General features: G+C 33.2%; 2 protein-coding genes across 7 annotated transcripts; one reads left to right on the top strand and one right to left on the bottom strand.

Moving 5' to 3' along the window:
• The first annotated feature begins 680 nt into the window (after positions 1-680).
• On the top strand, positions 681-25,251 carry LOC112050614 (synaptotagmin 1). 6 transcript variants are annotated; one of them, XM_052883382.1, is made up of 11 exons: positions 681-839; positions 12,913-13,032; positions 13,588-13,722; positions 14,300-14,442; positions 14,657-14,749; positions 15,047-15,241; positions 15,354-15,530; positions 19,182-19,290; positions 20,193-20,326; positions 21,494-21,702; positions 22,361-25,251. In XM_052883382.1, the coding sequence occupies exons 2-10, from the start codon at positions 12,918-12,920 to the stop codon at positions 21,686-21,688; spliced, it is 1,296 nt and encodes a 431-aa protein (XP_052739342.1). In that variant the 5' UTR covers positions 681-839; positions 12,913-12,917; the 3' UTR covers positions 21,689-21,702; positions 22,361-25,251. The 6 variants fall into 6 exon arrangements, with proteins under 6 accessions (XP_052739342.1, XP_052739340.1, XP_052739341.1 ...); XM_052883380.1 differs by having other exon boundaries at positions 19,173-19,290; XM_052883381.1 differs by having other exon boundaries at positions 14,651-14,749.
• On the bottom strand, positions 16,072-26,358 carry LOC112050616 (electron transfer flavoprotein regulatory factor 1). The gene is made up of 2 exons (XM_052883384.1): positions 26,056-26,358; positions 16,072-25,965 (listed from the first exon to the last, which is right to left on the bottom strand). The coding sequence occupies exons 1-2, from the start codon at positions 26,098-26,100 to the stop codon at positions 25,756-25,758; spliced, it is 255 nt and encodes an 84-aa protein (XP_052739344.1). The 5' UTR covers positions 26,101-26,358; the 3' UTR covers positions 16,072-25,755.
• Between the last annotated feature and the right edge of the window lie 766 nt (positions 26,359-27,124).

Here is a 27,124-nt window from a genome sequence, read left to right as displayed (position 1 = left end):
TCAAGATTTTTCGAAATTCTACCCTTCAAGGGAAGGGGATGAAGTTTTTTTTTAATAAAAATCGTTACTCACCAAAAATTTACTTTTATACTAGTAATGGTGAAAGAATTTTTAAAATCACTTGCGTTGTTTTGAGTTAAATCGTATCAAACAAACAACCATCTTACCATTTTTTTATACTAGTTTAGATAACACAGTCTATATATCTGATACGAGTAGTATGATGTTTCTTAAATTTAATACAAAAATAAACCTTCGATCCAGAATTACAGTGAAACTCTCAAAAAACCAAGTACCTAGATACTAAGTCATGTGAAGAAATACACTTCTGAATGCTATTATACTTTATGTCGATATTATTGATATTATAATAATATTATGATAATTATATAAACTTTTATAAAAACAAAAAAATAAAATAAGACGGTATGTGGTACAAATATCATACCAATATCGCGTTTAGATATGCCAGGCATAGATAATCAAGAAATAGGTACAATTTTTCAATTGAAAAATAATGACTTCTCATAACATTTTTATATTGATGTTCTTTTTTAAACCTATCTAAGTTTTATAACAAAAATCTTTGAGTAAAAATTATTCAATCAGATTTAAGATACTTGAGTTATATAAGTTAGCTGTCGATAATCTCTGCGTTTATGGTAACCGCTGAAACGTTCAGGAGTTAACAGATACAGCGAGGCGGCGCCTCTAGCGTTACTGTTAGTTTGAGGCGTAAACCGACGGCTGCGAACGTCGCGCGGATTATTATCGAGTGGTAGTTACATGATGGGATATTTATACAACTGCTCCAATCACCTATAGCGAAAAAACGACAGGTAAGTCTGTATTTATCAATAAATCCCACCAAAACATTCAACAAAATGCTCGAAAAGCAATTGCGCGAACGAACGAATATCGATCCTAACGCAGTTGTATGAAGTCGCGACGCATTAAATATTCCATATTATTACAATTCGTGCAATAATTATATTATAAGACAATAAATTAGCAAACCAAATGTTGATATATAAGTAGGTACGCAATTCACAGAAAAATCAATACGTGGAAACCCGTAAGAACGTCAATAGACGGTTTACCAATGTAGATATTAGAAACCTTTATATTTTTGTCTAGACGAAATCTAGACGAAAATATGAGAGAAAATCTTATTTACAAACGTTGGTAGGTACATAATACCCTTCGATAAATTGTTTGTACCTTTACTATCATGCCTAGCAATAATAGTATTTAGTTATTAGTCGTTTCAAATTATTATAATAATTATTTTGTGTCTTTCTGATTTTTAATAAACAAAAAAGTGTATCAATATGAGACGAATATCTTAGCATTCCATGGATTCATGCGGATGCCGAGTCCATCGCGTGGTAGAGAGAAAAACTCCGAGCAGAGTCCTGAACTTGTGACTCCAGGATGTAGAGTTAAGGAATTCCTTGACGATCGATCAACACTCCCCGTTCTCTGCGTCGTTCTCCCTGCCTAGCCAAATTCGGTAAGATCCTATTAGAGCAGCTTTGGATACTCGTTCTAACATAAAAGCTGCACTTCTAGAGAGGCCAAAGAAACGATTTAACACGAAAATAAATCGATCTACACATCGAGTTGGTTACATGTTGTGTAAACCAAACAATATTTAAGGTTTTATCTCATACGCTATCACCTACTGTTTCCGTCGAACGCATTTATTTTTTATCAGAATACCTAAACAAATCCAAACTAAATATTTGTTTTTAACATACTTATTTGTATAGTGATTATAGAAATATATTCCATAACTAATAAACAACTACATATTACTCGTAATTAGGTATATATTAATTATAACACAAGAGACGCATTAAATTAATTATATTTAAAACGACTTCAAAAAAGGAGTTAGGTACTCAATTCGTATGTTTTTTTTAAAATGTTTGTTATCTCATAACTTCGTATCAATTTCTCAAACAATTTTAAAAATTATTTTTTTGTTTGAATGAGTATACTTCCAGATTGGTCCCATTTAATTTTCATGAAAATCTGTTCAGAAGGTTTGTATTAAAATGAAAATAACGAAATTGCCCGTACTGTAGCGCTTTCATTCACTTTCAACCGACTTCGAAATCACAAAAATTGGTGGAATTAAGTTTTTCACAATTCCCGCGGGAACCATGGATTTTTTCGGGATTAAAAGTAGCCTATGTGTAAATCCGGAGTAAATCTATTTCATTCCAAATTTTAGCCAAATCGCCGCATAATTGACAAAGTTTCATACAAACTTTCATCCCCTATTTTATCCCCTTGGGGGTAGAATTGATCAAAATTATTTCTTAGCGGATGCCTACGTTATAACATCTACCTTCATGCCAGATTTCAGCCCGATCCGTCCAGTGGTTTGGGTGTGCGTTGATAGATCACTATGGCAATCAGTCACATTTGAGTTTTATATGTAGACAAACAAACAAATTCTTCAGCTTTATAATATTAGAATAGATAATATAATTGTACTTATTATAAAGAAATAAAGTTTGTGGTATTATAGGCGGTGATCTCTGAATTTACTGAACTGAGTTATAAAAATTCTTTTATAACTCAGTTCCCTTTAAAGCCATTTTCGAGTGTAATTGGCTATATTTTATCCTGGTAACGGGAACTACGTGAGAAATACGTGAAACCGCGGGGCGTCGGCTAGTTCATGTATAAAAGAAGCCATGCCTGACACGTCTCCACCGCGCACCCACTTTGCGCAACCTTTTACTTCAACACAAAGCCGTTTTCCGGATCAGCGGAGAATTCTTCAATACTTGACATATTAATATATCCCCTACTAACAACGTCGTACATAAATACTTCTATTATTATACATGATAATTTTAGTTCAACAATGAGTATATTTATATATCTAGTAGATATTTTTATATAGCCTTCATCATATTTTTAAAGACAACACATTTATATACGAGTACGTATGTGTTGATCAAATTAAATTATTCCATAAAATCATAGATTAAAGAATAATAGGCATGGAGCGACGAAGAGCACAGAACACGACGGTGTCGTAGCCGTTTCAAATACAAAATTCAAAACCTAATAAATACATTTTCGAGTCGGTACGACACGAAGCGTCGCATCAGTAATTTTCAATATTATTCAAGAAAAATGACGTCTTATGTTTTTAAATATTTTAAAAACTATGCACAAAATTTAAAAGATAGTAAGATGGATTATTTTTTATTGGTAATTATTGATTATTATATTAATTTACGTAATTGTTGTTTGTGTTAAATTTTGAAATACAAATTATGAAAATGTTTGTTTATACGCGGATGTCAAGGAGACACGTGACGTTTGGTTTTTATGGGTTTCACCGGATTCACCACGTTGCTTCTTTCTATAGACTCATTCTGGATCATTCTTTATTCTGTGCATAAATTTAATTTAGTCGGTAATTCGGGCGATTATTATGCAAAATAAAGTGGTCAACGTCGGAATGAGAGATAATAGGCTGTTCCCACAACTTTCATAAAACCTCGTGTCTGTAAGTATTCATGGTCAAAGGTCACAAAAATGGTTTTTTTTTTCGTTATTACCTCGGTTTTTACATCTCTCATGAAAACTCAAATCTTGTATTCAAAGTTCTATAATAATGAATAGATTTTGGTGTCCATTTAAATAAAATTTCTTTTGTCGGCAAAGTCGATAGTTCGACGCACATTTTGAATATTCAATTTGGCTTCCACTTTCAAATTTTTAATTTGACTAGCGGACGAACTCGACTTCATCCGCGTGAAATTCGATGTAAAATTTCAACCCGTAAACGATTTATATTGAATAAACTTCAACCCCTTTCAACAATTTTTGGGTAGAATTTTGAAAAATCTTTAATCACATTATTTTTAGTACGTCTCTTCCACAAAAATACTAAAAATAATGTGATTAAAGATTTTTTACCAATTTTTACAAATGTAACTTGAAAAATTTTCATACGAACATTAAACCCTTATTTCAACTCTTTCTGATTTTACTTTCGCGGCAAAAATCATTTTTCATTTGAATTTATTCTGTAGTTTCAGCGTGATTCCCGGTCAACAACAATACGGTCAGACAAACTGACAGACAGACAAAAAACAAAAAAAAAGTATTTTTGGTTTCTGTATTGAATTTACAACAAAAATTTTCAAATTATCTTCAATTGGACCTGCTATAGTTTTAATATAAGTCTAGATAATATACAGCTTAATATCTTTCATTCCGAGATGAAATTTTTATCTACTCCTACCTGGTGTTGAGATCTTAGACCATTCGTTTGATGTGATAATGCATCGCGCACATTTCACGTATATTTTTTTTTATTATTAAGTTACATTAACAGTAACACAGTATATTTTAACCCCGTATTCCCTGAGGAATTGGAACTATGCAGGTGGAACCGCGGGGATCTGCTAGTCGTACATAAGTAGATTAGGATTGCCAACATTTTTTCAGAAAAATATAGTATTATTCAGATTTAAGTTGAAAAATTAAGTACATTTAATGAAAACAAAGTATTTTTATAGGGAATAAGCAAAAAATTGACAAAGATAATTTGTTGCCTGTTTATTTTTATAACAACTATACTTTTTCAAATAGCATCTTTTATATTTTTCAAGATTTTGTTCTTTTAAATAAGAGTGCCTCATGGTTTTTTTTATTTCGTCTGTCGAAAATGAATGTAAAAAATATAGTATTTTTGCGTACTATATATATTCAACAGTTTATATAGTACGCAGACCCAAAATATAGTAAAATACTATATATTACAGTACGGTTGGCAACCCTAAAGTAGATAAAGTTTCAGTATCATATAAGCTTTAATTACTTCAGTAGGTACACTTATTCATTTTTAACATATAAAAAGTCGTTGTTGAAATAAGTTGATAAAGTCGTTTGATCTCGACCTAAAAAGAAATTTCGAATACCTTTAATGGATTGGTAGGTATTTATCTACTTGTCTTTTGTTTGCTGTGGACACAAAAGCTTTACAGCTTTCTCGATTATTATAGTATGCGCATTATCATCTGAGTCGTCCGGTCATAAAAGTCAAAAAAGATAGGAATGTGCAGCGCGCCTACCTGCGCACCCTAATTATCGATAAACGGCTACCTGCGCACGTGCTAATGATGAGTCAATAATGATTTGGACGATTCTGATTGGTCGGTTTCTAATGTAATTGCATTGCGTATTTTTTTTGCTATAAATGTGTTTACTGCAATTAAATAAATACATTCATGTGTTACTCGTTGCGCACTATGGATACTAATATATAATAAATTTGGCAGAAGACGAAGATTCTGATGATGAAGACTCAGATGAAGATTAATTTTATTTAGTTAATAATTATATAATATGAAATATGTATTATATTAAATCAAATATTGTTAATTTTTTTAATTTTGTGAACAAGATACGATAATAAACTTTACTTATCGATAATATGTCTTTCATTGTTACACCCTTCACTAGACGGCTCCATAAGACCCATAAGTGCAAGCGAGATAGATATAGAGAAATGATTTATGGCCCTAAGACTCAGTTGTTAATGCTATTAGTATAGGTGGGTTTGTACCAATGAATTTTATCGGCCGCTTGTCCCAGTGTGTAGTGATTGCTGTCTGCATCCACTGCTGTGTTTTCCCAAAGCTGGAAAATACTTGTATGATGAGCATGGGTGTTTTCCAGTGTCTGGGTGTATTCATACATCATTGATGTATTTAAATGTATTATGATAAAATCCGCTATCTTAGTAGTTACCTATAATACAGGCTATTCTCTTACTTTGGGGCTTACTAGTGATGTGTATATAGTGTTAGTATATTTAATTAATTAATAACCTAATTATCAGCTTACTTAAAATTGGGTATGTCTGGTTATTGCAGCCTCTTGGTCCATTAAAGCGATTGTCATTTCAAAGATAAGTAGGCAATTTTGATGGAGAATTTACTTCCACGCCGGGTTAAGTGGGCTGCTGACCTTGTTCCTGCTCCAGTAAGGGAATAATTAACGACTTTAGAATTTAGGGGAGGGCCTATAGAGAATATTTATTAAATCTATTAGATAGAATAGGTAGGTATGTATACGATCTATATCCATTGATGCCGTTGAACCAACATTACACCGTTGAACCTACAAGAAAAAATTAAACAAAATAAATATTTAGATCAATAGGTATTATTATACCTACGTATAGAATCATCATCATGTCAGCCGATGGACGTCCATTGCACGACATCGGCCTTTTGGGACTTCCAAACATCACGATACTTAGCCGCCTGCATACAGTGAATACCTGTGAATCGCTTGATGTCGTCAGTCCACCTGGTGGGGGATCGATCAACATTGCGCTTTCTAGTGCGGGGTCGCCATTCCAGCATTTTGGGGCCCCAACGGCCATCGGTTCTTCGAACTATGTGCCCCGCCCATTGCCACTTCAGCTTCGCGACACGTTGAGCGATGTCGGTGACTTTAGTTCTTCTGCGGATCTCCTCATTTGTGATTAGATCACGCAGAGATACTCCTAGTATAGATAAACTCAGAGTCACACATCGGGCGATGGAACCTATAGAATGCATCGATAATATTATTGAAAAAATATAATTTATATGAAATGAGAAGACCTACAATATATTTTACTAATCTAAATCTCGATTTTCCAATCTCGATTTAATTGTACGCAGGGGGATACGTGGGCGACAAATCGATTAGATTGCTGGGTTTCGTTGAAAACGTTCCAAATAATAACAGACATCCATTTATAGAAAATACGACACAATTCAAAATTAGATTAAGTACATCTTTTTGTAAATGATTGAACTGAGATGAGGGAATACAAAAAAAAATATTTACCACTTCACGTATAGTCCTTAATAAATAAAGTGGGAAATGAAATTTTACATTGCATCTGTGTAATGCAAGAGTTCTTAACAAATATTTTTAAAAATTACGTCAAGTAGGTATAATTTTATTAAGCTTTGCCCAGAGTATTTCAAGATCTTATGATATAAGGTGCTTATGTTTGCTTCATGTATTAGTGATCAAAATATACGAGTACACTGTACAATGTTTTCTGTGACAATACTTAAAACATGTCATAATTACTGCATTTTTACACAATTTCATTAACCCAGACCAGTAGTAGGCTTATAACATTGTCGCCTCTATTAAGAATATGTTGGATCACTGCCAAGAATTTTTTTACATAATCCTCTTAAGTTTGGAGAAAGAAGAGAGGCGTCATAAATCATAATTATTATAGAACCTACAATATAGAAAATCGTAATCGTAAAGCATGTGCAACCCAGGTATACCCCCGTATAAAAGTATATGGAGACGATAGTATGCTGTATAAATAAGGATCTGGTTAATTATTTGGATTAATAAAAGTATGTTTCTTGAAGAAAAATAATTTTTTTTTAACAAACAAGAAAACGAACAAATAAATCGATCATAAGTCTTCAAAAAATATCGTGAAACTCAGGCTGTATGGTCAACGATCTTAGCTTATAATTAAATTAATGACTGAGATCATTTTATCATCATGATCATCATCATTAACAGCCGGTGGACGTCCACTGCTGGACATATGCCTCCTGTATGGACTTCCAAACAAAACGGTCTCGACCCGCTAGCATCCCGCAGCTCCTTGCAACCCGCCTGATGTCCTCGGTCCACTGAGTGGGGGGTCGACCAACACTGCGCTTTCCGGTGCTGGGTCGCCTTTCCAGCACCTTGGGACCCCAACATCCATCGGCTCTACGAACTATGTGGCCTGTACATCGCCACTTCAACTTCGCGACTCGCTGAGCTATATCAGTGAGTTTGGTACGTCTGATTCTCCTCATTTCTGATTCGATCACGCAGAGAAACCCCAAGCATAGCTTGCTCCATCGCCTGGTGAATGACTTTGAGTCTTTTGGGGCCACAGTTAGCGAGGTCTCTGATCCGTACGCAATACGCACTCTTCGAAGACTTACGTCTTCAGGCACTAAGACCATGTTATATAATCATGTCATACACATTGCCTTTGTTGATTTAAAGGATTCACTTGCACCTCCAAGATTAGTTTATGACTATTCTCGTGACTCTTAGGAGTGGGTTGAAATGACACACTCTTACCAGATGGTTGTTGATTTATTTTGTTTTTTATTGCATTGAAGATCTTCGTCACACGTAACAGATTACTTGAACGTGTCTCCAACATTATTTAATCTAATCCACTTTAGAAAACTTTTGTTTGCGTGGCCGCTGCAAGGATAAAAGAACTTTATCCCGCAGAATTATAAATCAACATCAGAGAAATCTCTTGAGCTTTATCTATCTCAGCTTTGATAATTGAAATAAAACTGGTACTAATATCTACTTAGGTAATGAAACAGAAATTGTTTAAAAATTCATATACCCATACGATATTATACAGGGAAAAGCGTAGGTGTCTTGAAATTAAATTCCTACCTCTTGATATTTCGAGCTTACACCTACACAGATTTCTAAGAATATACCAAAGGATGTTAAGTAGACAATAGACATGCCCTTTATAATATATTCACAAAATAGGTGCTACGTAATAGTTGGTACAGTTAATGCCAATGTTATAGGTAGGTCGGTTTTATAGTTTTTGTATCCTTCCAGTATTTAAGCTATTCCTTCATCATTATCAATCCATATTCGTCTCACTACTGAGCACGAGTCTCCTCTCAAACTGAGAGGGGTTAGGTCAATAGTCCACCACGCTGGCCCAATGCGGATTGACAGATTTTACACACCTATAGAATTAGAAACATTCTCAGGTATGCATGTTTCATACACCGTTTGAGGCACGCGATATTTAATCTCTTAAAATGCACATAGCTGAAAAGTTGGAGGTGTATGCCTCGGACCGGGTTCGAACCTACACCCTCCGGGATCGGAGGCAGAGGTCATATCCACTGGGCTATCACGGCTCTAAGGTAATACTTATAGCTGAGTAATTAGTAGCTCTCAGACAGGCCTCATCTGTTAAAATATTTCTGCCATAAAGCAGCATCACTGCTTCGGTTACACATGTGACTTAACTTTGGCCTTTTTTTACGATTACGGAGGCTGTGGGTTCGAATCTGGTCCGGGGCTTGCACCTCAAACTTTTCAGTTATGTGTATTTTAAGAAATTAAATATCACGTGTCTCAAACGGTGAAGGAAAAACATCGTAAGGAAACCTGCATACCAGAGAATTTTCGTATTCCACTGCTTGTGTGAAGTCTGTCAATCCGCAATAGGCCAGCGTGTTGGAATATTGGTCTAATCCCTCTCATTCTGAGAGGAGACTCGAGCCCAGCAATGAGTCGAATATGGGTTAATAATGATGAGGTTTAGAATGTACCACGTTTCAACAGTTCAGGCCTCTTCAGGTAAAGTACATGACGCCAAATTTTTCTGCTGTTCTAAATCTTGTCTCCACCAAAACATAGGTTTTTGGTAATCCTTCCTACCATTAAAAAATTAAAGGGTTTTGGTAAAGATTTGCGACGAAGCTAAGTCTCGAGCGACTATGTACCCAAGTATTTATACAAAATCTAGGTAATACCAGTAAATGGGGCGCATGTTGCGTAAGTAGAGGCCAACCTAAACGTGGAATTTGGCTCAGCTGCATTATACAAATGATCACTCTTTGTATCGGTATATATGACTTCATTACGCCCTGTCATCCATTCAATGTTTTACCAGTCTTTGCAAAGTCGTCAATGTACGCAATGTGTGACGTAAACGTCATGTCTTGCCGGAGAACCGAAACAACGGAACCAGCGCGCAGCGGCAATCGATCGTATGCGCGCGCATCTTGGCCATCCAAGCATCAGTACATCGCCAAGCCTCCATTCGAATATTAAATTCGACAGAAATGAAGCAAACTCGTGTTAAGTGACTGCCGATTTAGGAATTGATAATTGCAACTCGGGAGCAATTCTCTAGGGAGCAAAATAAGGTCAGTAGCGAACTTGTGCAGATTTTTTTCGTTTTTCCAAATAGGAACGCCTTAATGGCTTACTGCTTTAGAATAGTACATTTCCTTGTGTGAGCTTGTTCAATCCGAGGAGACCAGGGCTAAGTGGAGGTAAGTACGTTACTCGAGTGGGCCTTTACTGAAATGGAAGATGTTGACTGTTCAGCGTCGAATACTTTTATTTCTTTTGATGTTTGTTCTAAATTTAATGTGGGCGGAGGAAAAATTTATAAGATTAATTTCGCCATCTACCTCATACACTAGTGACGTAAAATTTAATCGATTGATAGAGACAAGTGATACCTACCCAAAACGGTGTATCGAACCCTTGGGGGTCCACAAGGGTCTATAAAGATTCATTTATTTGGAGTTTCATAAGGACCTAAAGACCTATCGACAAACGGTTCTAATATTAGTAAGTCCTGCTTTATTGACAGACTTAAAAAAATAGGTTTTTAACTAGGTGCGTATGTTGATTTTTCTAAATTTTTTACCTCATAATTTCGATATTTATGAACAATTTTTGATATTTTCTGTTTTCAAAAATTTAATTCCAATTTATTCGCATTAAATTTTCACGAAAATCGGTTCAGTAGATTAGTTTTAAATCAAAATAACTGAAATAAATAATTGGGTACAATAGTGGTGTTAACTGTCAATACAAAAGTCCCAATGAACCTACTTTCTGGTTTCAGTTGTCCTGGAAAACACTAAAAACAAAAAAAAATCTTTTAACAATAATTCAACTTATGACCTACATATGAAAGCGGTGCCAAAATTTTTCTCGTTACAATTCTTGTTTGATCTTGTAGTCTACCATAGATTTAAGAGTGTGTCTTCTCATCTTTCCTGAGCTTTTTGGACAATGTTGATCGTTTTGTTTATGAGCTGTGGTATTGAGCTTTTTTTGAGAAATAAGTTCTCAGAGTGGGTAGCACCTCATAGTAAAGAAATTGGTGAAGTTACACGAAGTTGCAAGTTGTTATGAATCGTAACAAAGTCAAACACCATCAATTTCATAATCTGCATAATATTAGACACTATTTTCTCCCTGCACATAACTGATTAATAACTATAAGTGTTGGTTAACTGTTTTCTATTTAAGAAAATACCTAAATCAAATTTTGATATCGTACGAGTATTTTATATTTTGTACATTTATTAATCTTAATATATAATGAATACATCACGAATTCTCGAAAACCACTTGATGTGCAAAGATTTAATTTAAATTAGGCAGGGAAGTAGTTAACAGTTGGTATATGACCGCTAAGAACGGATTTTGCAAGAGGGCTGGATTAAGGAGGTCTAAGAGCGAACGAAGTCGCGGGCGTCCGCTAGTTGTTAATTAAAGACACCTCCGTCTTTAACTTCATATCTACTTGGAATTGCGGTTTTGCGCTGTGGTTTTCAACAATTCCCACTCCGCAGCTCTTTTGATACTTAGCTAATTATAACTTCTTAATTGAATATTATTTAACTTATTCTTCTTAATTTAGAATTTTGGGACTTTCTTTTTATTAACCGACTTCAAAAAAAAAGAGGAGGTTCTCAATTTAACGCGTATGTTTTTTTTTTAACCAAATCAAGTTAACCCTTGACTACAAATGTTGTTAGGAGTATGATGAAAATCCACACCTCTTTCGGTTTCTACACGACATCGTACCGGAACGCTAAATCGCTTGGCGGTACGCCTTTGTCGATAGGGTGGTAACTAGCCACAGCCGAATGTAATTTTCCTTTCTCAATTAAATTTTAACATTAGTTTTTTTTCCAAATTTTTAATTTTGTGTTCTAATTTAATTGGTCTTAATCAGTTACCTTAAAATACTCTCTTGCCAAACTGTGGGTGCATGTAATTTTTTGGAGAAATTAAGCTCATTTTCTTAATAATACTTACGTATTTCCATCAACAAACATAAATTTCATAAATCTTTTGATCAGATTCGGATCAGTTGGTACTTATTTACATTTTTTGAAATCACAAAAACGAAAATTTCAAAAATTTATTTATTTTATTTTAGTGACTGAAACGGCTGTACCAAAGAAACCTATAAACTTACCAACTACCTCAGAAAACCGAGTGCTATTTTTGTCGAAGTTAGTTAATTATTTCCTATATAGATAGATATAGGTACCTACATATACCTACCTACTTGTTTTTTTTTTTTTAAATCATATAAGTTACACACATATAAAAGTTCCATCAAAGTCGGTCAAGCCGTTTCAGAGGAGTATGGCAAAAAAAACACACGAGAATTTTATGTACCTACCTATATAAGATTTACCAAATGGTCGATCTGTCATTATGTATGACGTATGACCTTCACCGAGTAGATTATTATTGGATGAAATTTTTTTTATATCAAATTAAATATGTCAATAAATATAAGTATTGCAGATGGATTGACTAACAATTTCAGTCCAGTCCAGCCAATATGATTAAGATGATATCCGGAATCCAGGGCTGATATTTCACAGACAATCCTACAACACCGTGTTCGTAATGAAATAATCTTTATTTTAATTTAACCTTAAAACATTTACCAGACCAGTGGTATCACTAGTATCGATTTATCTATTTAAACGTGCCTACCCAACAGTTGTATGTAACAGGGAGGGGAAAAAATAGTCAACCTAACGTTTGCATATTCTACAAGCCTCATTCTCTCGCTCGCTTGATCGGTACAGAATTTGTCTACTAACCAAATCATTGCAATAGGTAGGAAGTAAAAAAAAATAATGAATTGTCAATTAATCATATTCTGGACTTGAATTCTTTAGTCTACCCATTGGCAATATTGAGATATTTAATTTGATTTCAAAAACTCTTCATCCAATAACCAGTTCGGTGAAAGTAGTTTTATATTGAGATCCTCTACTGAAATAAGTATTTTTCCCGCAGCCAAGATGTCGCCCCCACTGTCGGCGCACCAGCGCTGGCGCCGCGAGGCCGAAGAGCTCACCGAGAAGACGCCCACCGCCGCCAACGCTACCGTCTCAAACATGACCACCCCGACACCAGGTAACTACATCGTACTTAGTATTCTTTCTCTTCTTAATTCACTCTTGGCAGAGTGTTCATGGTTGCAGCGATGAACGACGCCTTCTGTGCAATGGACCTCCACTTTTGGCGATTGGCTGCATGGATGATTGTGCAGCAGCCTCGACTAAATCCGTCCAGCGAGTTGGAGATCGGCCCCTGGATATTTTGCATTCGATTTGGCCCTGCACTACCAACCGCTCAACTGAAGTAGTATTATTTAGTCATCATCATTGTCAACCCATTTTAACAGCCCAGGCTTACCTTCTTCAAGGCTATGGGATACAGGGCTTAGACCACAAAGCTTCGAGCTTCATAAAGGGATTATGAAGCTCGAAGCTTTGTGGTTCTCCTATAAGAAAGAAGACTTGACCCTATAGACTTATAGAGGACCTATATAAAATAGGCTGACATTGATTCATGATTGATAATTGAGTTAAGTTGTACTTTACGCATTAAATTAAAATTGAAGTAGGTAGTAATTGAAGTAGGTAAAATTGAAGAAGGTATGTATATTGATACCTATTTAATTGGCAGGAGTGTCCGTGAGCCCAAATGCTACAGAGGGCCCGCCCACAACAACTACCACACAAGAATCGATAGCAGAGAAGACGGCTGAAATTGCTCACAAGATGAATATGGAAACGTGGCAATTAGTCGCCATTCTTGTGGGTAAGTGATCTCTTAAATATAAATGCAAAAAAAATAAAAATAAATGCGTTACACAATGCTATACTTTCACGACATTTCCTTTTCCTTATCCCACTAAGTAAGAGCGGCAAAATGTATTAAACTCTTTTTTTTCCCATCCCAACCAACCCATTTACTTCTATTATTTGTAAATTTATCATCTACTTTTATATACAAATCTTTTTTTTATCAATCTCCAACCATTTATTTTTTGGCCTTCTTCTCCTCTTGTGTCCTTCCACTTGCAATTTCATTGCTCTTCTGGTAATATGACTTTCATCTTAGTACATCACACATTCTGTGTCCATATGTACATTGTACATACCAAGCTAACATTAATCATCAACTATTCTGTCACTGGCGCCACTTTTAGACTTCCCCTATAAATAGCTATTTCTTATTTTAACCATCAGAGTCATACCACACATCTATCTCAATAAAATTTTGTTTGCAAAATCTGTTCCCTTTTTCTGCTCAACTTTTTGATCCTTACAACACAACATTTCTAACAGTAGTCTTGTAAATCTTCTGTATGATTGCTGAATTTCGTTTCATACAGGGGTAGCTGTTGTTGTGTTGGGGATTTGCTTCTGTTGCATTCGGCGATGTTTCCGCAAGAGACGTTCCAAGGATGGCAAAAAGGGGATGAAAGGGGTCGACTTCAAGTCCGTCCAGCTTTTAGGCTCAGCATACAAAGAAAAGGTAATGTTTCAAGACCATTAGTCAAGACAGGCAACGCACGGTCCATGAATGTTTTTATAAAGTTAAATAAAAGAGTTTTCATAATGAGCCACCGAAAACCTTGCTTTCAGCTCTTAACAATTTATAAATTCAGTATTCATATAACATACTCTTTAATTGATAAGATATCCTATATTCATGTGAAATTTGCCGCGGGACGTGCATGTAGGTTCAGCCGGATATGGAGGAGCTCACGGAGAATGCTGAGGAACCAGACGACGGAGAAGACAAGAAAGAGGAACAGAAGCTAGGAAAGGTCCAGTACAAGGTTGGTTACGGGAATCGTGCAGCTATCTACTAATGAAGACCAGGAAACGAATTGAATACTGATTTAAAAGTGTCCAACTAAATTCATTGGTCCATGATATTCATATTTCTACTTGTTTTCCAATACTTTCTCAGTTTTGTTAAAAATCGTAACATGTTTATCATGTTTACTTTAATTTTTCACTTTCTAGTGCTTTAATTTGAATCATCGATGGTAAATTCACTTCAATACCATTTCACTCGTTACTGTTTAATAATAGTTCACATTTTAACTAACTTTACATGCATCGATTTACAGCTGGAATATGACTTTAATAGCAACAGTCTGTCAGTAACTGTCATCCAAGCTGAAGACCTCCCGGCTTTGGACATGGGTGGAACGTCAGATCCTTATGTAAAAGTGTACCTACTGCCGGATAAGAAGAAGAAGTTTGAAACCAAAGTACACCGAAAAACTCTGAGCCCTGTTTTCAACGAAACTTTTGTATTTAAGGCAAGTTTGCTCTGTTTAAAATTTTTCAATTAAAGCATTTAAATAAATAACATCAACAAACTATTTATCGCTAATAACGCTTCTAAACGAGCATTTCCTATTTTTTGTGCAGAACGTACCATACGCAGATGCGATGAACAAAACTCTAGTGTTTGCGATATTCGACTTTGACCGATTCTCCAAACACGATCAGATCGGCGAAGTGAAGGTGCCCCTGTGCCAAGTTGATCTGGCACAAACGATTGAAGAATGGCGTGAACTCCAAAGTGTTGAAGGCGAGGGAGGCCAGGTGCGATTAAAGAAATATAAATTACAGTGTACTTATGACCAAATTAAGTGCATAGTAGGTATATATCCTATAAGATGTCGTAATGACACACAACTAGTAAGATTTCCTATAGGTAAATATTCAATTATTCTTTACATTGTTACACTGTGGAGACTTATCAATTAATCTGAAAAAGTTTACTTTTCAGCACGATATAGACATACATCATTTGGCGTGGTTAGAGTTTCTTTCTTTTTAAGGTTTTATACATTCAGAAGGTATTGTAATTGTTGTTTATATGAGCAAGCGTTTAATTCCATGGCGTCAGTCCAATTTAAAAGACTTTAGGTATGTTGCGAAAATCATGATTGGTGAAGTTAATGACAAGGAAATTAACGATACACCCAGGTCACATCAACAATCCATTTCGGTTAACACACACCATCTAGGTACATGTATGGTATACAAACGTTCTCACGAATGCACATAAAAGCATAAGGTATTCAAAGCAAGGAAGGTATACATGATATTACTTAGGAAACCAAATAACAATCCACGGAACTATAATATTTATCTTTTATTTTTCTTAGCTTAGGCTACACTGGTAAAGCATACCCAAGTATTATAGTTGATTTATTTTTTGTTTTCATGTGTTTAATAATATCTTTTGAATATGGGTGTGATTTACTAGCACAGCATTATTTATACTTCTATCCTTTTAATAAAATTACATTTTCTCTTTTTTAAAGATTTCAACAACATTGTAAGTTCGCTTAACCAATACATTATTAACACGAGAAATTATCATGTGTTCCTTAATTTTATTGAGAGGGTGGACTATAATTTTTAAATCTACTGCACTTTATACAGAGGATCCTTGACAAACAGTGTATCTTAACGAAACCATTTATTGTCTTTGTCAAAGAAAACACTCCCAATGTCATGCGGCTAAGCAGTCAAGGTACCTCGCAATGGATTGAGTCGTCATTTATTTTTCTGAAAATTAATTTAAACAGCAAAAATGTATTTACTTGGTTTTTCTCTTTTTCTACATATTTTCTCTGCTCTGCTTGGCTGTGTTTGATTGTGTCCTGAACAATCTTGCATGCCGCTTCAAAAACGAAATGATCATTCACGTAAGTATTATTTTGAGACACATTGAGATGTATAATAAAATATTATAAACACGTTTCATTATCGTTTATAAATATGCCGGGATTTTTGACGAAAAGCAGTATAAAATTCGTAATGAATACGAGAAAGAAACAATGAAACATTGGGACAGTATAAAATATTAATTAGGCACACGAGTGAAGAATCCATGTGATGTAATTAATTACTGATAACCATAAGAAAATATTCACCCGTTACCCGATATCACCTATCATACCATATTTATTTTTGTTTTTTATATTTTTGTTGATCCATCCGACACTTACAATATAATTTGTATAGCGGCTGGGGAATGATGCATGTTCACTATTAACTGTGCTTTATCTATATCCTGTATTGCTGTTTTGTAGAACTTCTCGACCACAGTATTTTCTTGTGATTTAATGTTTCAGCAAAACGACAATTCAGGACAATATAATGTGTTCCATGTCAATAATATTACCTAAATGCAATTATTACTTATAACTGCAGTAGCTAGTGACTGACTATCTTACAATTGTGGATCATCAATAAATGTGGCTTTTGCAATCTGCGGCTTCATAATCTTGTGTAAGCAGTACACAACCTTTTTAATTTTATTATCAAAATCTAAAAGTTTGCTATTTTTTTTTAATCCATTACAAATCATAAGTGGTCTCATTATCTTTTGTGGGATTAAAAGCAATTAAAATTAAATATTACAGTATAATAACCATATGTTACCCAAATATGTTACAGATCACCCTCTGACCGACGAAAGAAGAGCTGTCACAGTCTCTCTCTATGCAAACTTCGCTATCAAAATATACACTTTTCCTGTGCTTATACTTTATGTAAACGTTCTATGGTGACCAAATGATAAACCACACTATGAAAACAAATAACATAGTGTTATTTATTATTTATACTTAGGTAAACTATGTTGCAGTTCCGAAATTAATAAATTAAGAGTATTTTGAACTCCACTCAACATTTAAAAAAGAAGTTTATAAAAAGTGATAGCAAATAAATAATAAGCATAGTTTATCTATCAGTCATCACCCCTAACAGCAAGCTTTGCATTTCATCCACAGTGAGGTCACCTCTAGAATATCCTTGTGTTATAGTGCGATGTTACCTCTATCCTATATGTAACATGTAATCCTCGGAATGTATGTATTGTATTGCATCTATAAAATCATCCATCAAAAGAAATGCGAGTATTTTAACACTTACGAATCCTAATCAAAACATTGTGTTATATTTTACATCTTAACCAAATATACGCAGCATTTCTTTTTGGATTTTAATTGTTTAGTTGTTTTATGTAAATAGTATGTATATGTGTGAATTATCTAAATGTTCAAACTTTAGATAATTGCGATCTGTTTCTTAAATGGTTAGTCTATCTCCAGGTTGTGCTAGGCGAATATAAGTATCAATAACTCTAGGATCGTCAGTCGTCTCATTTTTATATCAACTTCAAGTTTCTAGGTTCTTCAACAAGGTGAGCATAGGTATTGCTTTGATGATCTGAGCTGGGTGTTACAAAATAAGAAATTGGCATCATTTCGGCAACAGATCGTAATAATTTACCTAATACTATAAAACATATATATTTCAACGGATAAACGCTTTATAAATGTAGGTTTGATGTGGACATTATTATTTTTTGTTTTCCCCAACCTATAGACTTTTGTTTAAAATGTTTGTAACGTGTTCAATGTCTTAGATGAAATGTCATCTATGTGCTAAAACGTTATATGTAACGCAATGAAAATGGTTGTTAAAGACCTACCTAGTTGCAAACTCTATTCTGTTTGAGGCTACCTTTCTTAAGTCTCTGTGCTGTGGCATCCTAAGCACACTCGGCAAAGCTGATCAGTACTTTAGTACAAATCAGTTGTACACACGCATTTTTTATACAAACATTACAAATTAATTACTTACGATTATGTTAGATCGTGGTTATTTAATCAATCGTTTTGACTTTTCATAAAACTTATTTAAGATTTGATTTTAAATATTAGTGAGTATTTATATGTATTTTGTGTTTAGAGCAGTTGTTATTTAATTTATAATGTAAGATATAATAATGACTGACTGGTCAGCTGTGTCGATATTTTAATAACCATAATACGCTTCTAGGTAACTACACGGAGCTATTGTTTGTTATATTTATATTTTTTTTTCCTTAAGAAGTTCTTACCCTTATCCGCCCTAAGCCGCGATATTTGTAAGCCCGTTTATTATTTGTATATTTTTAAACAGCTTATCAGACCTGTCTAAAATACTATGTTCCCCACACAAGGTTTCCTCTTTTATATTCCATACTATTCACTATCCCTAGAATTCAACACAAAACAATTGAACTACTTTCTTTCAAGAACTCGGGACATCACAACAATAATATTTTACGAAAATAAATAGAACTAAACTTTCCAAAAGTTAGAAAGAGTTAAATATCTGATATTCGTTATTTCATCAAGAACACTGCCCAATTAATATACCGAATTTTGTGAAAATTTTCAGGATAACAAGCTTGGAGACATATGTTTCTCCTTGCGTTATGTACCAACTGCTGGAAAATTGACCGTCGTTATTTTGGAGGCAAAGAATCTGAAGAAAATGGACGTCGGTGGCTTGTCAGGTGATATTCAATTTTACTTTTACTTTGTTACTTGATCGACTCTTATTATTGTATTCAAGAAACACGTCTAACACTACTGTCTACTTTCAGGAAGATTTAGGGTAAAAAAGACTTATCTGACTTATTTTGTACCTATTTAATATGCTATGTATGCTCGGAATGTTTTTTTGCAAATAACTTGCATGACGATTTAGTTTAATGTAATTTTCATCAATGATGCAAATACATCATTGTGTTATTACAATAGATAAGCATATGTTTAGTTTTTCACTGACAAATTTTGGACTGAATAAATCGTTACAAAAAGAATTACTCAAACATACATCATACCTCATATTTACTACAATAAAATGCACTTAGTAACATCACGTTTAAAGGCTATCTATTCCTGTATGTGATTTAAAAAAGCTTGCAGACCATTTTATTTGCACTGCATAATACATTTACTATATTACACATACTTAGGTACATACAAAAATACTAAATGAAACATGTTACTTCATTTCACTTTGCTTTTTTTTTTTTAATTAGAACATTGGTCAAACGGTTAATAAATTGTAATATACGTACGTGAGTTTTATGTTATCTTCTCCAAAATTATAGCCAATTCAGATTTACTTGATTAATTGTGATCTCTTATTTCTATATCACAGCTAGAATTCGGGCAAAGAGCAAACACAATTAACCATATTGGCGATATCACAAATGTCGCGATCTTTATTAACCGTCTGAACCTTGTCTATTACGTGATGATGCATAATAATTTATTATCATTAGTTCGTTTGCGAAGCAATTAACTTGTAAAATAACGTTTTATCAACCTGCACTGGTACCCTTTTAATAAAGACTAATATTTTACTTTTCATTTTTTCATATCCTGTTTCGTCGGCGCCCGGCAACAGATCCGTACGTAAAGATCGCACTCATGCAAAATGGAAAACGTCTCAAGAAGAAGAAAACGAGCATCAAGAAATGCACACTGAATCCATATTACAACGAGTCATTTACTTTTGAAGTACCATTCGAACAAATACAGGTGCGAGCCGAGATTGCATCAAAATTCAATGTTGTCAAACATTGTATGGACATTGGAAAGAGTGACGAAAACAGTATACATAATTTTAATATTATAGAGATTCAACGAAAAATGTTTTCGACATTCAAATTTGTCCTAGCAATGTGAAATCGATGTTGTGCTATAATTGTTGTGAATATGGTTGTACACACCACTTACATCCATTCCAGTCCATTTCCAAGCAAAAGTTTCCTTTTACTGTAGTATATTCTAACAACTCCTTAGATTTTTAGTATACTGATTGGCGATGCCCCTAATTTTTCACTTTCTTCTTTTGCCTGTCTCTTGTCCGATACTTTCACCTATATTCCTATTGTTATATTCATCAAAATGAGCTTTTAATAATGCACCGTTGGAAAAGTTGATCTTTTGTTGTAACAATTTATTTGTCTCGATTAAAGATTATTATTTCCAGGGCATATTTAACAATATTGCTTTGATAATATAACATCCACAAATGCTCCATAAAATTACAGTGGTGTTTGAAATCTCCCCTCGTAACTGCATTACAATTTGGTGACTTCAAATTGTAATTACCCATCTATATGGTGTTCAGGAATCCAGTCTCTTGTTCTTCTTGTGGATCTTTTTTTCTTGCTATCATACATGTCACGCTTTAGTTTTACCCTGTACCTCGCAACTACCTTACTGCTTAGACACTGATATTCTACACTAAAGGTAAGAGCATCATCATCATTCACTAGAAATAAATTACGTAGTAGTTAGTTGCCTAATTATTTATGTAAATATAGCGATAAAACTTTATATTAGATAGTGTAAAAGAACAGCTATGGAATCACATTTTATAAATTTGGACCTTGATTTGCATAGATAATCGTCATATAAAACGAAAATATGCATAAGTGCTAAGATCACAATAAAAATAAACACCAGCATTTCAAAATTAAATTGAATTTTAATGTTGTAAAATTAGAGTCTCATTTAAACCACTTTCATAAGAATATTAAAGCACAAATCATGTAGAATAGACATTAAAGAGGACATAACCTAACCTACGAGACATCCGTTAGAGAAAATAGAAGCATTCTTAATCACAGTAGAATTTTAATTGATTTTGATAACAGTGTTGCCTCATATTTTAATACTTTATTACAAACTGCACAACAGAAGGTGAATCTAGTGGTAACAGTGGTGGATTACGATCGCATCGGCACTTCGGAGCCAATCGGGAAAGTGGTTCTGGGCTACAACGCGTCAGGAACGGAACTACGTCACTGGTCGGACATGCTGGCTAGCCCGCGACGCCCGATCGCGCAGTGGCACACACTCAAAGATCCCGAAGATGGAGAAAAGAAAGATTAAGCAAGAAAAGAAAGGTAAAAATATATATTTCGATAAATAGTAGCTGAGACAGTAATAAACAAATAGAAAGATATGTCTTCATCATCATCATCATCATATCAGCCGATGGACGTCCACTGCAGGACATAGGCCTTTTGTAGGGACTTCCAAACATCACGATACTGAGCCACTGAGCAAGATATGTCTAGTAATTGTTTTTAGGTGAACATTAGGGAATTTTCGGTTTTATTTCTCACCTGCAAAGGAGAAAACCAGTTTCTACAAACTAACTATAATAATACAAGCTCGGTCCGGATATTACAGTGAAAATTGGTCATAAGTTAGAAGCAACATCTAAGGAGATCTCATGAGGCCAATTTTCATGAAAATCTACAATAGTCACTTCAACTTAGATTTAATAAAATATACATGATGATTGGTTGTCTGGAAGAGATCGCTCATTAGCGATAAGGCCGCCAATTGTGTATTAATATTAAAGTTTATTTTGTGCTTATAATTTCTTCATTTTTATTTTTGGTGCAATACATTTTTCATTTAAGTAATGTTGGACCTAACGGATTCGGATTTAACGCACAAATATAGTATTTATCTACCTAACTAACGAATCGCTGATCACATCAGCTTTTATAAAAATTATATGTTTTAAATACTTGCTTTTTAATTTATTTGCAGAAAGACATCAAGCAATGGTGGATCGGCAAAGAAGAGGAAATCGCCTTATTCAACAATCCACTTCAGATAACTTTCAAGCATTGAAACTGAAGACTTAGATTTACAATTATTATTTAACTAACATTTGAAAGTTTCTTTGACATTTTTTTTCCATTCATCCATGGGTTATATAAAATCATTATTTCATGCAAAGATATCTATTATTGTTATTTGTAAACTGATAAATTCTTTATCATTAACTTATAATTGAATATCTGTTTTTTTTTTCTTTCTAAATTTTAAGCGAACCATTTTTTCTATAAATATTATTTAATTCGTCCATTCATTCATCAATATATTGGGCTATGTGTACAAAATACTTATTTTTAGAAGATAAGCCATTCATTTAGACCATCTAAAATTTTATACAGTAATTATGTTTCATGAAATAAATTTTTACAATAGGTTACCTAAGGTACAAGAAGTACATTAAGTAACTAGATATTTAAATCTCTACTATTATTATTGTATCGGAGCTATGTAAATAAGTTGTATCCTGTTAAAATTATTACATTCTATTTTAATACCAAATAAGTGTTATTAAAATTTTAAGTACTTATATTATTATATTAGATTCCTCTAAAGAAGGACAGTTCTGTAGGTATGATGTAGATATAAAGCTTCATGTTTGTTTTAACAGAATCTAGGGGGTTATTTAGACACTTACCTTCTTTGGAGGAAAAATTGGCCTATTGAGGTGATGCCTCTACCCAGTTTATTTTAAAACATGACATTCATAAATTTGCTCTTTATGACCACCGACTTAGAGATCCAAATGTAAAAAACACACTTTTAAATTTGCTTTGAAAAATACAAAAAAAGCAATTAACAAGTGTTGCCACAGATACTTAATTTTGTTATTATATTGCTTTAAGACATTTGCAACTTTTGTTTGTATGTGTGATGAGCATTTAGCTACTTAATTTCCTCATTTAAATGTTTAACTTAGGTGTAGACAAATACCTATGTATTACAGAAAAAAATATTGTAATATACCTACATGATAGTAAATAATAAATTATATTACACAATATTCATAGAATTTGTATTATCCTGTTGCTAGGTTTGCTCCAACAAATTTCAGTAACCTTATAGGGATTTCATCTGAACTTTTAGCCCAACTTTTGACATTATATAAATATGAATTATATTTTTCCCTCAATTTACTAAATAAAATTCATTAAATCTCACAAAAGTCATTAACTTTATATTACACATAATTAGTCTAGACTAGAGCTGTGCATGATGTCAAAAATGTAGATATGGATAATAGACATTCAAATGCAATTATATTTTTCCTGATTTTGTTGTTATTGAAATCTCCACAATTGAATTAAATATTTTAATTTATAATTATTAGAGAAAGAATATACATGGAAAGCCTTTAAGAGTATCTGCAGAAAGGGAATTAAATTATTTGGCACAACTCTAATCTTGATTACTTGTCTTCAATGAGGTTAGTAATAAGCAAATAATCCTTATAATTTTGGTGTGAGAAATATATTATACTATACGTACTTAGCTAATGCTTGACTGTTGTTGATCTCAAAAGTGTATGTTACTGTGTATATAATGTAATCACATGTTAAATTTCACAATCACATATAGGATTAGATATAACGAAGGCAGGCTTCAAGAGTATAAAAGTGCACCATCACGAAAATATGTAGACTTGTGGTTCAAATACTGTATTTACTAATAAAATTAATTATGTGAATATTATGTACCTATAGTTTGTACTTTAAGTAAAATTCTACAGATTCATGGTTAATGAAACCTATGACAGGCTAGAGCCTATGCCATTATTTTCAATATTAATTTTAAATTCTATAATTTTCTTTTCTACTGCAATTACTGAAATAATCATCTTGCACTTTTTCCAGGACTTGAAAATTATTTTGATATTTTGAAAGACAAGGTGTGACATTTTGACTTACTAATTCTGCAAGCTATATCTTAGGCCCTTGCAGTTAAAGGTTTATTTGAGGCTATTGAAAAGCTCCTAATTAAGTAAGTACTGTGTATGGGTTAGAAGCAAGTGGGGCAATTTATTTTATTAAATTTTGAATATTTAATTATATATTACATACCACTAATCATGAGTCTGTTGGAATCATTTACAAGTAAAAAATTGGACCTTGCTTGACAGTCGAGCAAATGTAGTAGGTACTTTTTGACAATATGAATATTCAAAACATTTAAATAATATATATTAAATAGTATCTTGTAATTTTAAGTAGACAATGTTAATCAGTTTGCTGTCGTTTTTAAACATGTAAACTTTTCTCTTTCCTAATATGTTCAAATAATTAATTCATAATGTTATTGAACAAAAATTTAAGCCATTAAATATAATAATAATGACATAATTGGGCTGAAACAATACCTTGAAATTGAGAGTGCAACATTATTCTAGTAATTTTCAACTAGGCAAAACAAAAAAATAATACAAATGAATATAATTCTCTTCTAGGTGAGTCTTCTCAGCTAGTTACAAGTGAAAACTAAGAGTGATTTTTTTGTATGCATTATATTCTATAGGATAGGTTAGGTATTGTTTTAAATGATGCTATTTTGCTTTAATAATATATTTCAATATTTATTAAATATAAACAAATGAAAATACCATCATAATATTTATATGTAAATGTACATAATAATATAAACCAAAGATCATAAAACAAAATAATCATATCACTCGCCTGTTAAACAAACCTAACTAATCTGATAAAGTTTTGTTGAAAATTATTTTAAAAATAGACATCGTTTAGTAAACTGTTATTATTTAATCTAGTTTAAAAACAATAATGTATTATGTGAATCGTAACAAATATAATACAAGATGACATAGATTTTTACAGTTTTATTTAATACAACATTATCCATATAAATCTATTAAAATTCATTATACTTAGGTAATATAAAATTGCTGTGTTAAACAAATAGCTATGTAACTGTTCTCTTGATTCTCTTATCCTATATATATATATATTACATTATTTTTGAAAATATTTACAGACATTATATGAGCAATATTCATTCAATTTGAACCTAATATCAGTAGCAAAGAATTTCTTTAGTAGATAACTTGTTAATGTGTTTTTCTTGATTATATGATGCTTTTTCTGACCAAAGATTTTAAAAAGTTGTTCAACATTTTTTTTTTAATAAATTGACTTGATTTTTAGTCATACTTTTCTGTGCTGAAAAGTGGTATTGGCAAAATAAGCCTATTTTACTTCCACTTTCAATGTTATGACTTCTGTTATAAAAATTTCATTTGTATTTGTATCAAATTCTTTAAAAAAATTAAGTAACCAAGTTTGCAACATACCATTTATCACACTGCTGTTATCTTAGTTATCGTCGTAGTATCTGCGTTTCATTGCTCTGTACTTTTTCAGTTTATAAAGTGCTTCAATCTCCTTGGTAACAAATTGTCCGTGTTTTATCATCATCGCAATCTTGTCTGGGTCAGATTCTTCACTGTTTCTTAGGAATACTTTGTTTAAACGCTTCCTGAAGAGATCGTATCCTTGGGGCCAGTCTCTTCCCAGAAATAAAAGCTGAAATACAAACGGAAAATATGTAAGATTCTCATTCGAAAGTTACAAGTTCTAGTAATCGTTATTTACAATATGTATAATGGTACAAACCGTTTTATATAAGTTTAAGACAGCTTTTCTATGTGGCTGTGACATTTTACTGCTTTGATTCAAATATTAGGGTTAAAATAAGGGTTAAAGTCCAAAATGTTCGGCTCCCAAGATTTCTATCATGACAAATAAAAATATCAGTCAATATGTTTATCTGTGATCAGCAAACACACTACAAGTTCACGTTATATCACACAATATTTCACCTTGGATAAATTTCACAAAGTTTACAAACACCAAATTGAAGTTGAAAACAAGAAAATCTTGAAGAATCACTTGTTTTGTTGTTTTTGCTGGTTGACACTGACAGATGACAGTTGAACTTGACATTTGACGCTGACATGTAAATCAACTGACACGTTTAGGACGGTAAATATATAGACAGAGAAGTGAAATTTCTACGTTCTAACAAATTTATAGAGAAGAGATGTTAACCTTACTCGATTATTCCGTTTGACGAGTTGGACTTTTAATAAGGATCTAACCCTAGAAACTCAGTTGAATACTGCTATCTTTATAAAACTCCTTAATTTATTTATTTTCTTAATTTCAAAATTTGCTTACCATGTCCTGAAGTGACTTTCCAAAAACGATGAAAGACAAAGAGTGCAGCGTAAATGTATTATATGCTCCCGAATTTATAAAAAGCAGCTAAAGGCTAGCTTCTACTGCAAAATCATGTGGTTTATACTCACCACCACCCGGACGAAATTGTTTTGCGTTCCACATTCAAAATGGTATCTCGGGATGATTTTGTATGATGTATGTTTTAATTAACAAATTAAAAACATTTTTTGCGCATTGTTTCCTTTAGAGAGACTAACTTTTCTTAGAAAAACTTTGCACATTTTATATTTCTTACTGCCAGCAGGACAAATTGATATAATAATACAAAATAAATTATACTTACTTACTGCTGGAGGTCACCGTCCACCGGAACGTCCTTCTGGGAGCATCTACCGGAAGGACCTACTTTTGGACATTTTGTCATTAAAGTGGTATAAAGAAAATTTGACAATTTGGTTTCCGTCTCTACATGCAAAGTGAGGATGAATGTTTCATCTATCCC

This window comes from Bicyclus anynana, chromosome 9, assembly GCF_947172395.1.
Source record: "Bicyclus anynana chromosome 9, ilBicAnyn1.1, whole genome shotgun sequence".
NCBI lineage: Eukaryota > Metazoa > Arthropoda > Insecta > Lepidoptera > Nymphalidae > Bicyclus > Bicyclus anynana.
Note: the sequence above shows the minus strand (reverse complement) of the source record. Positions and strands in the feature narration are given on the sequence as shown.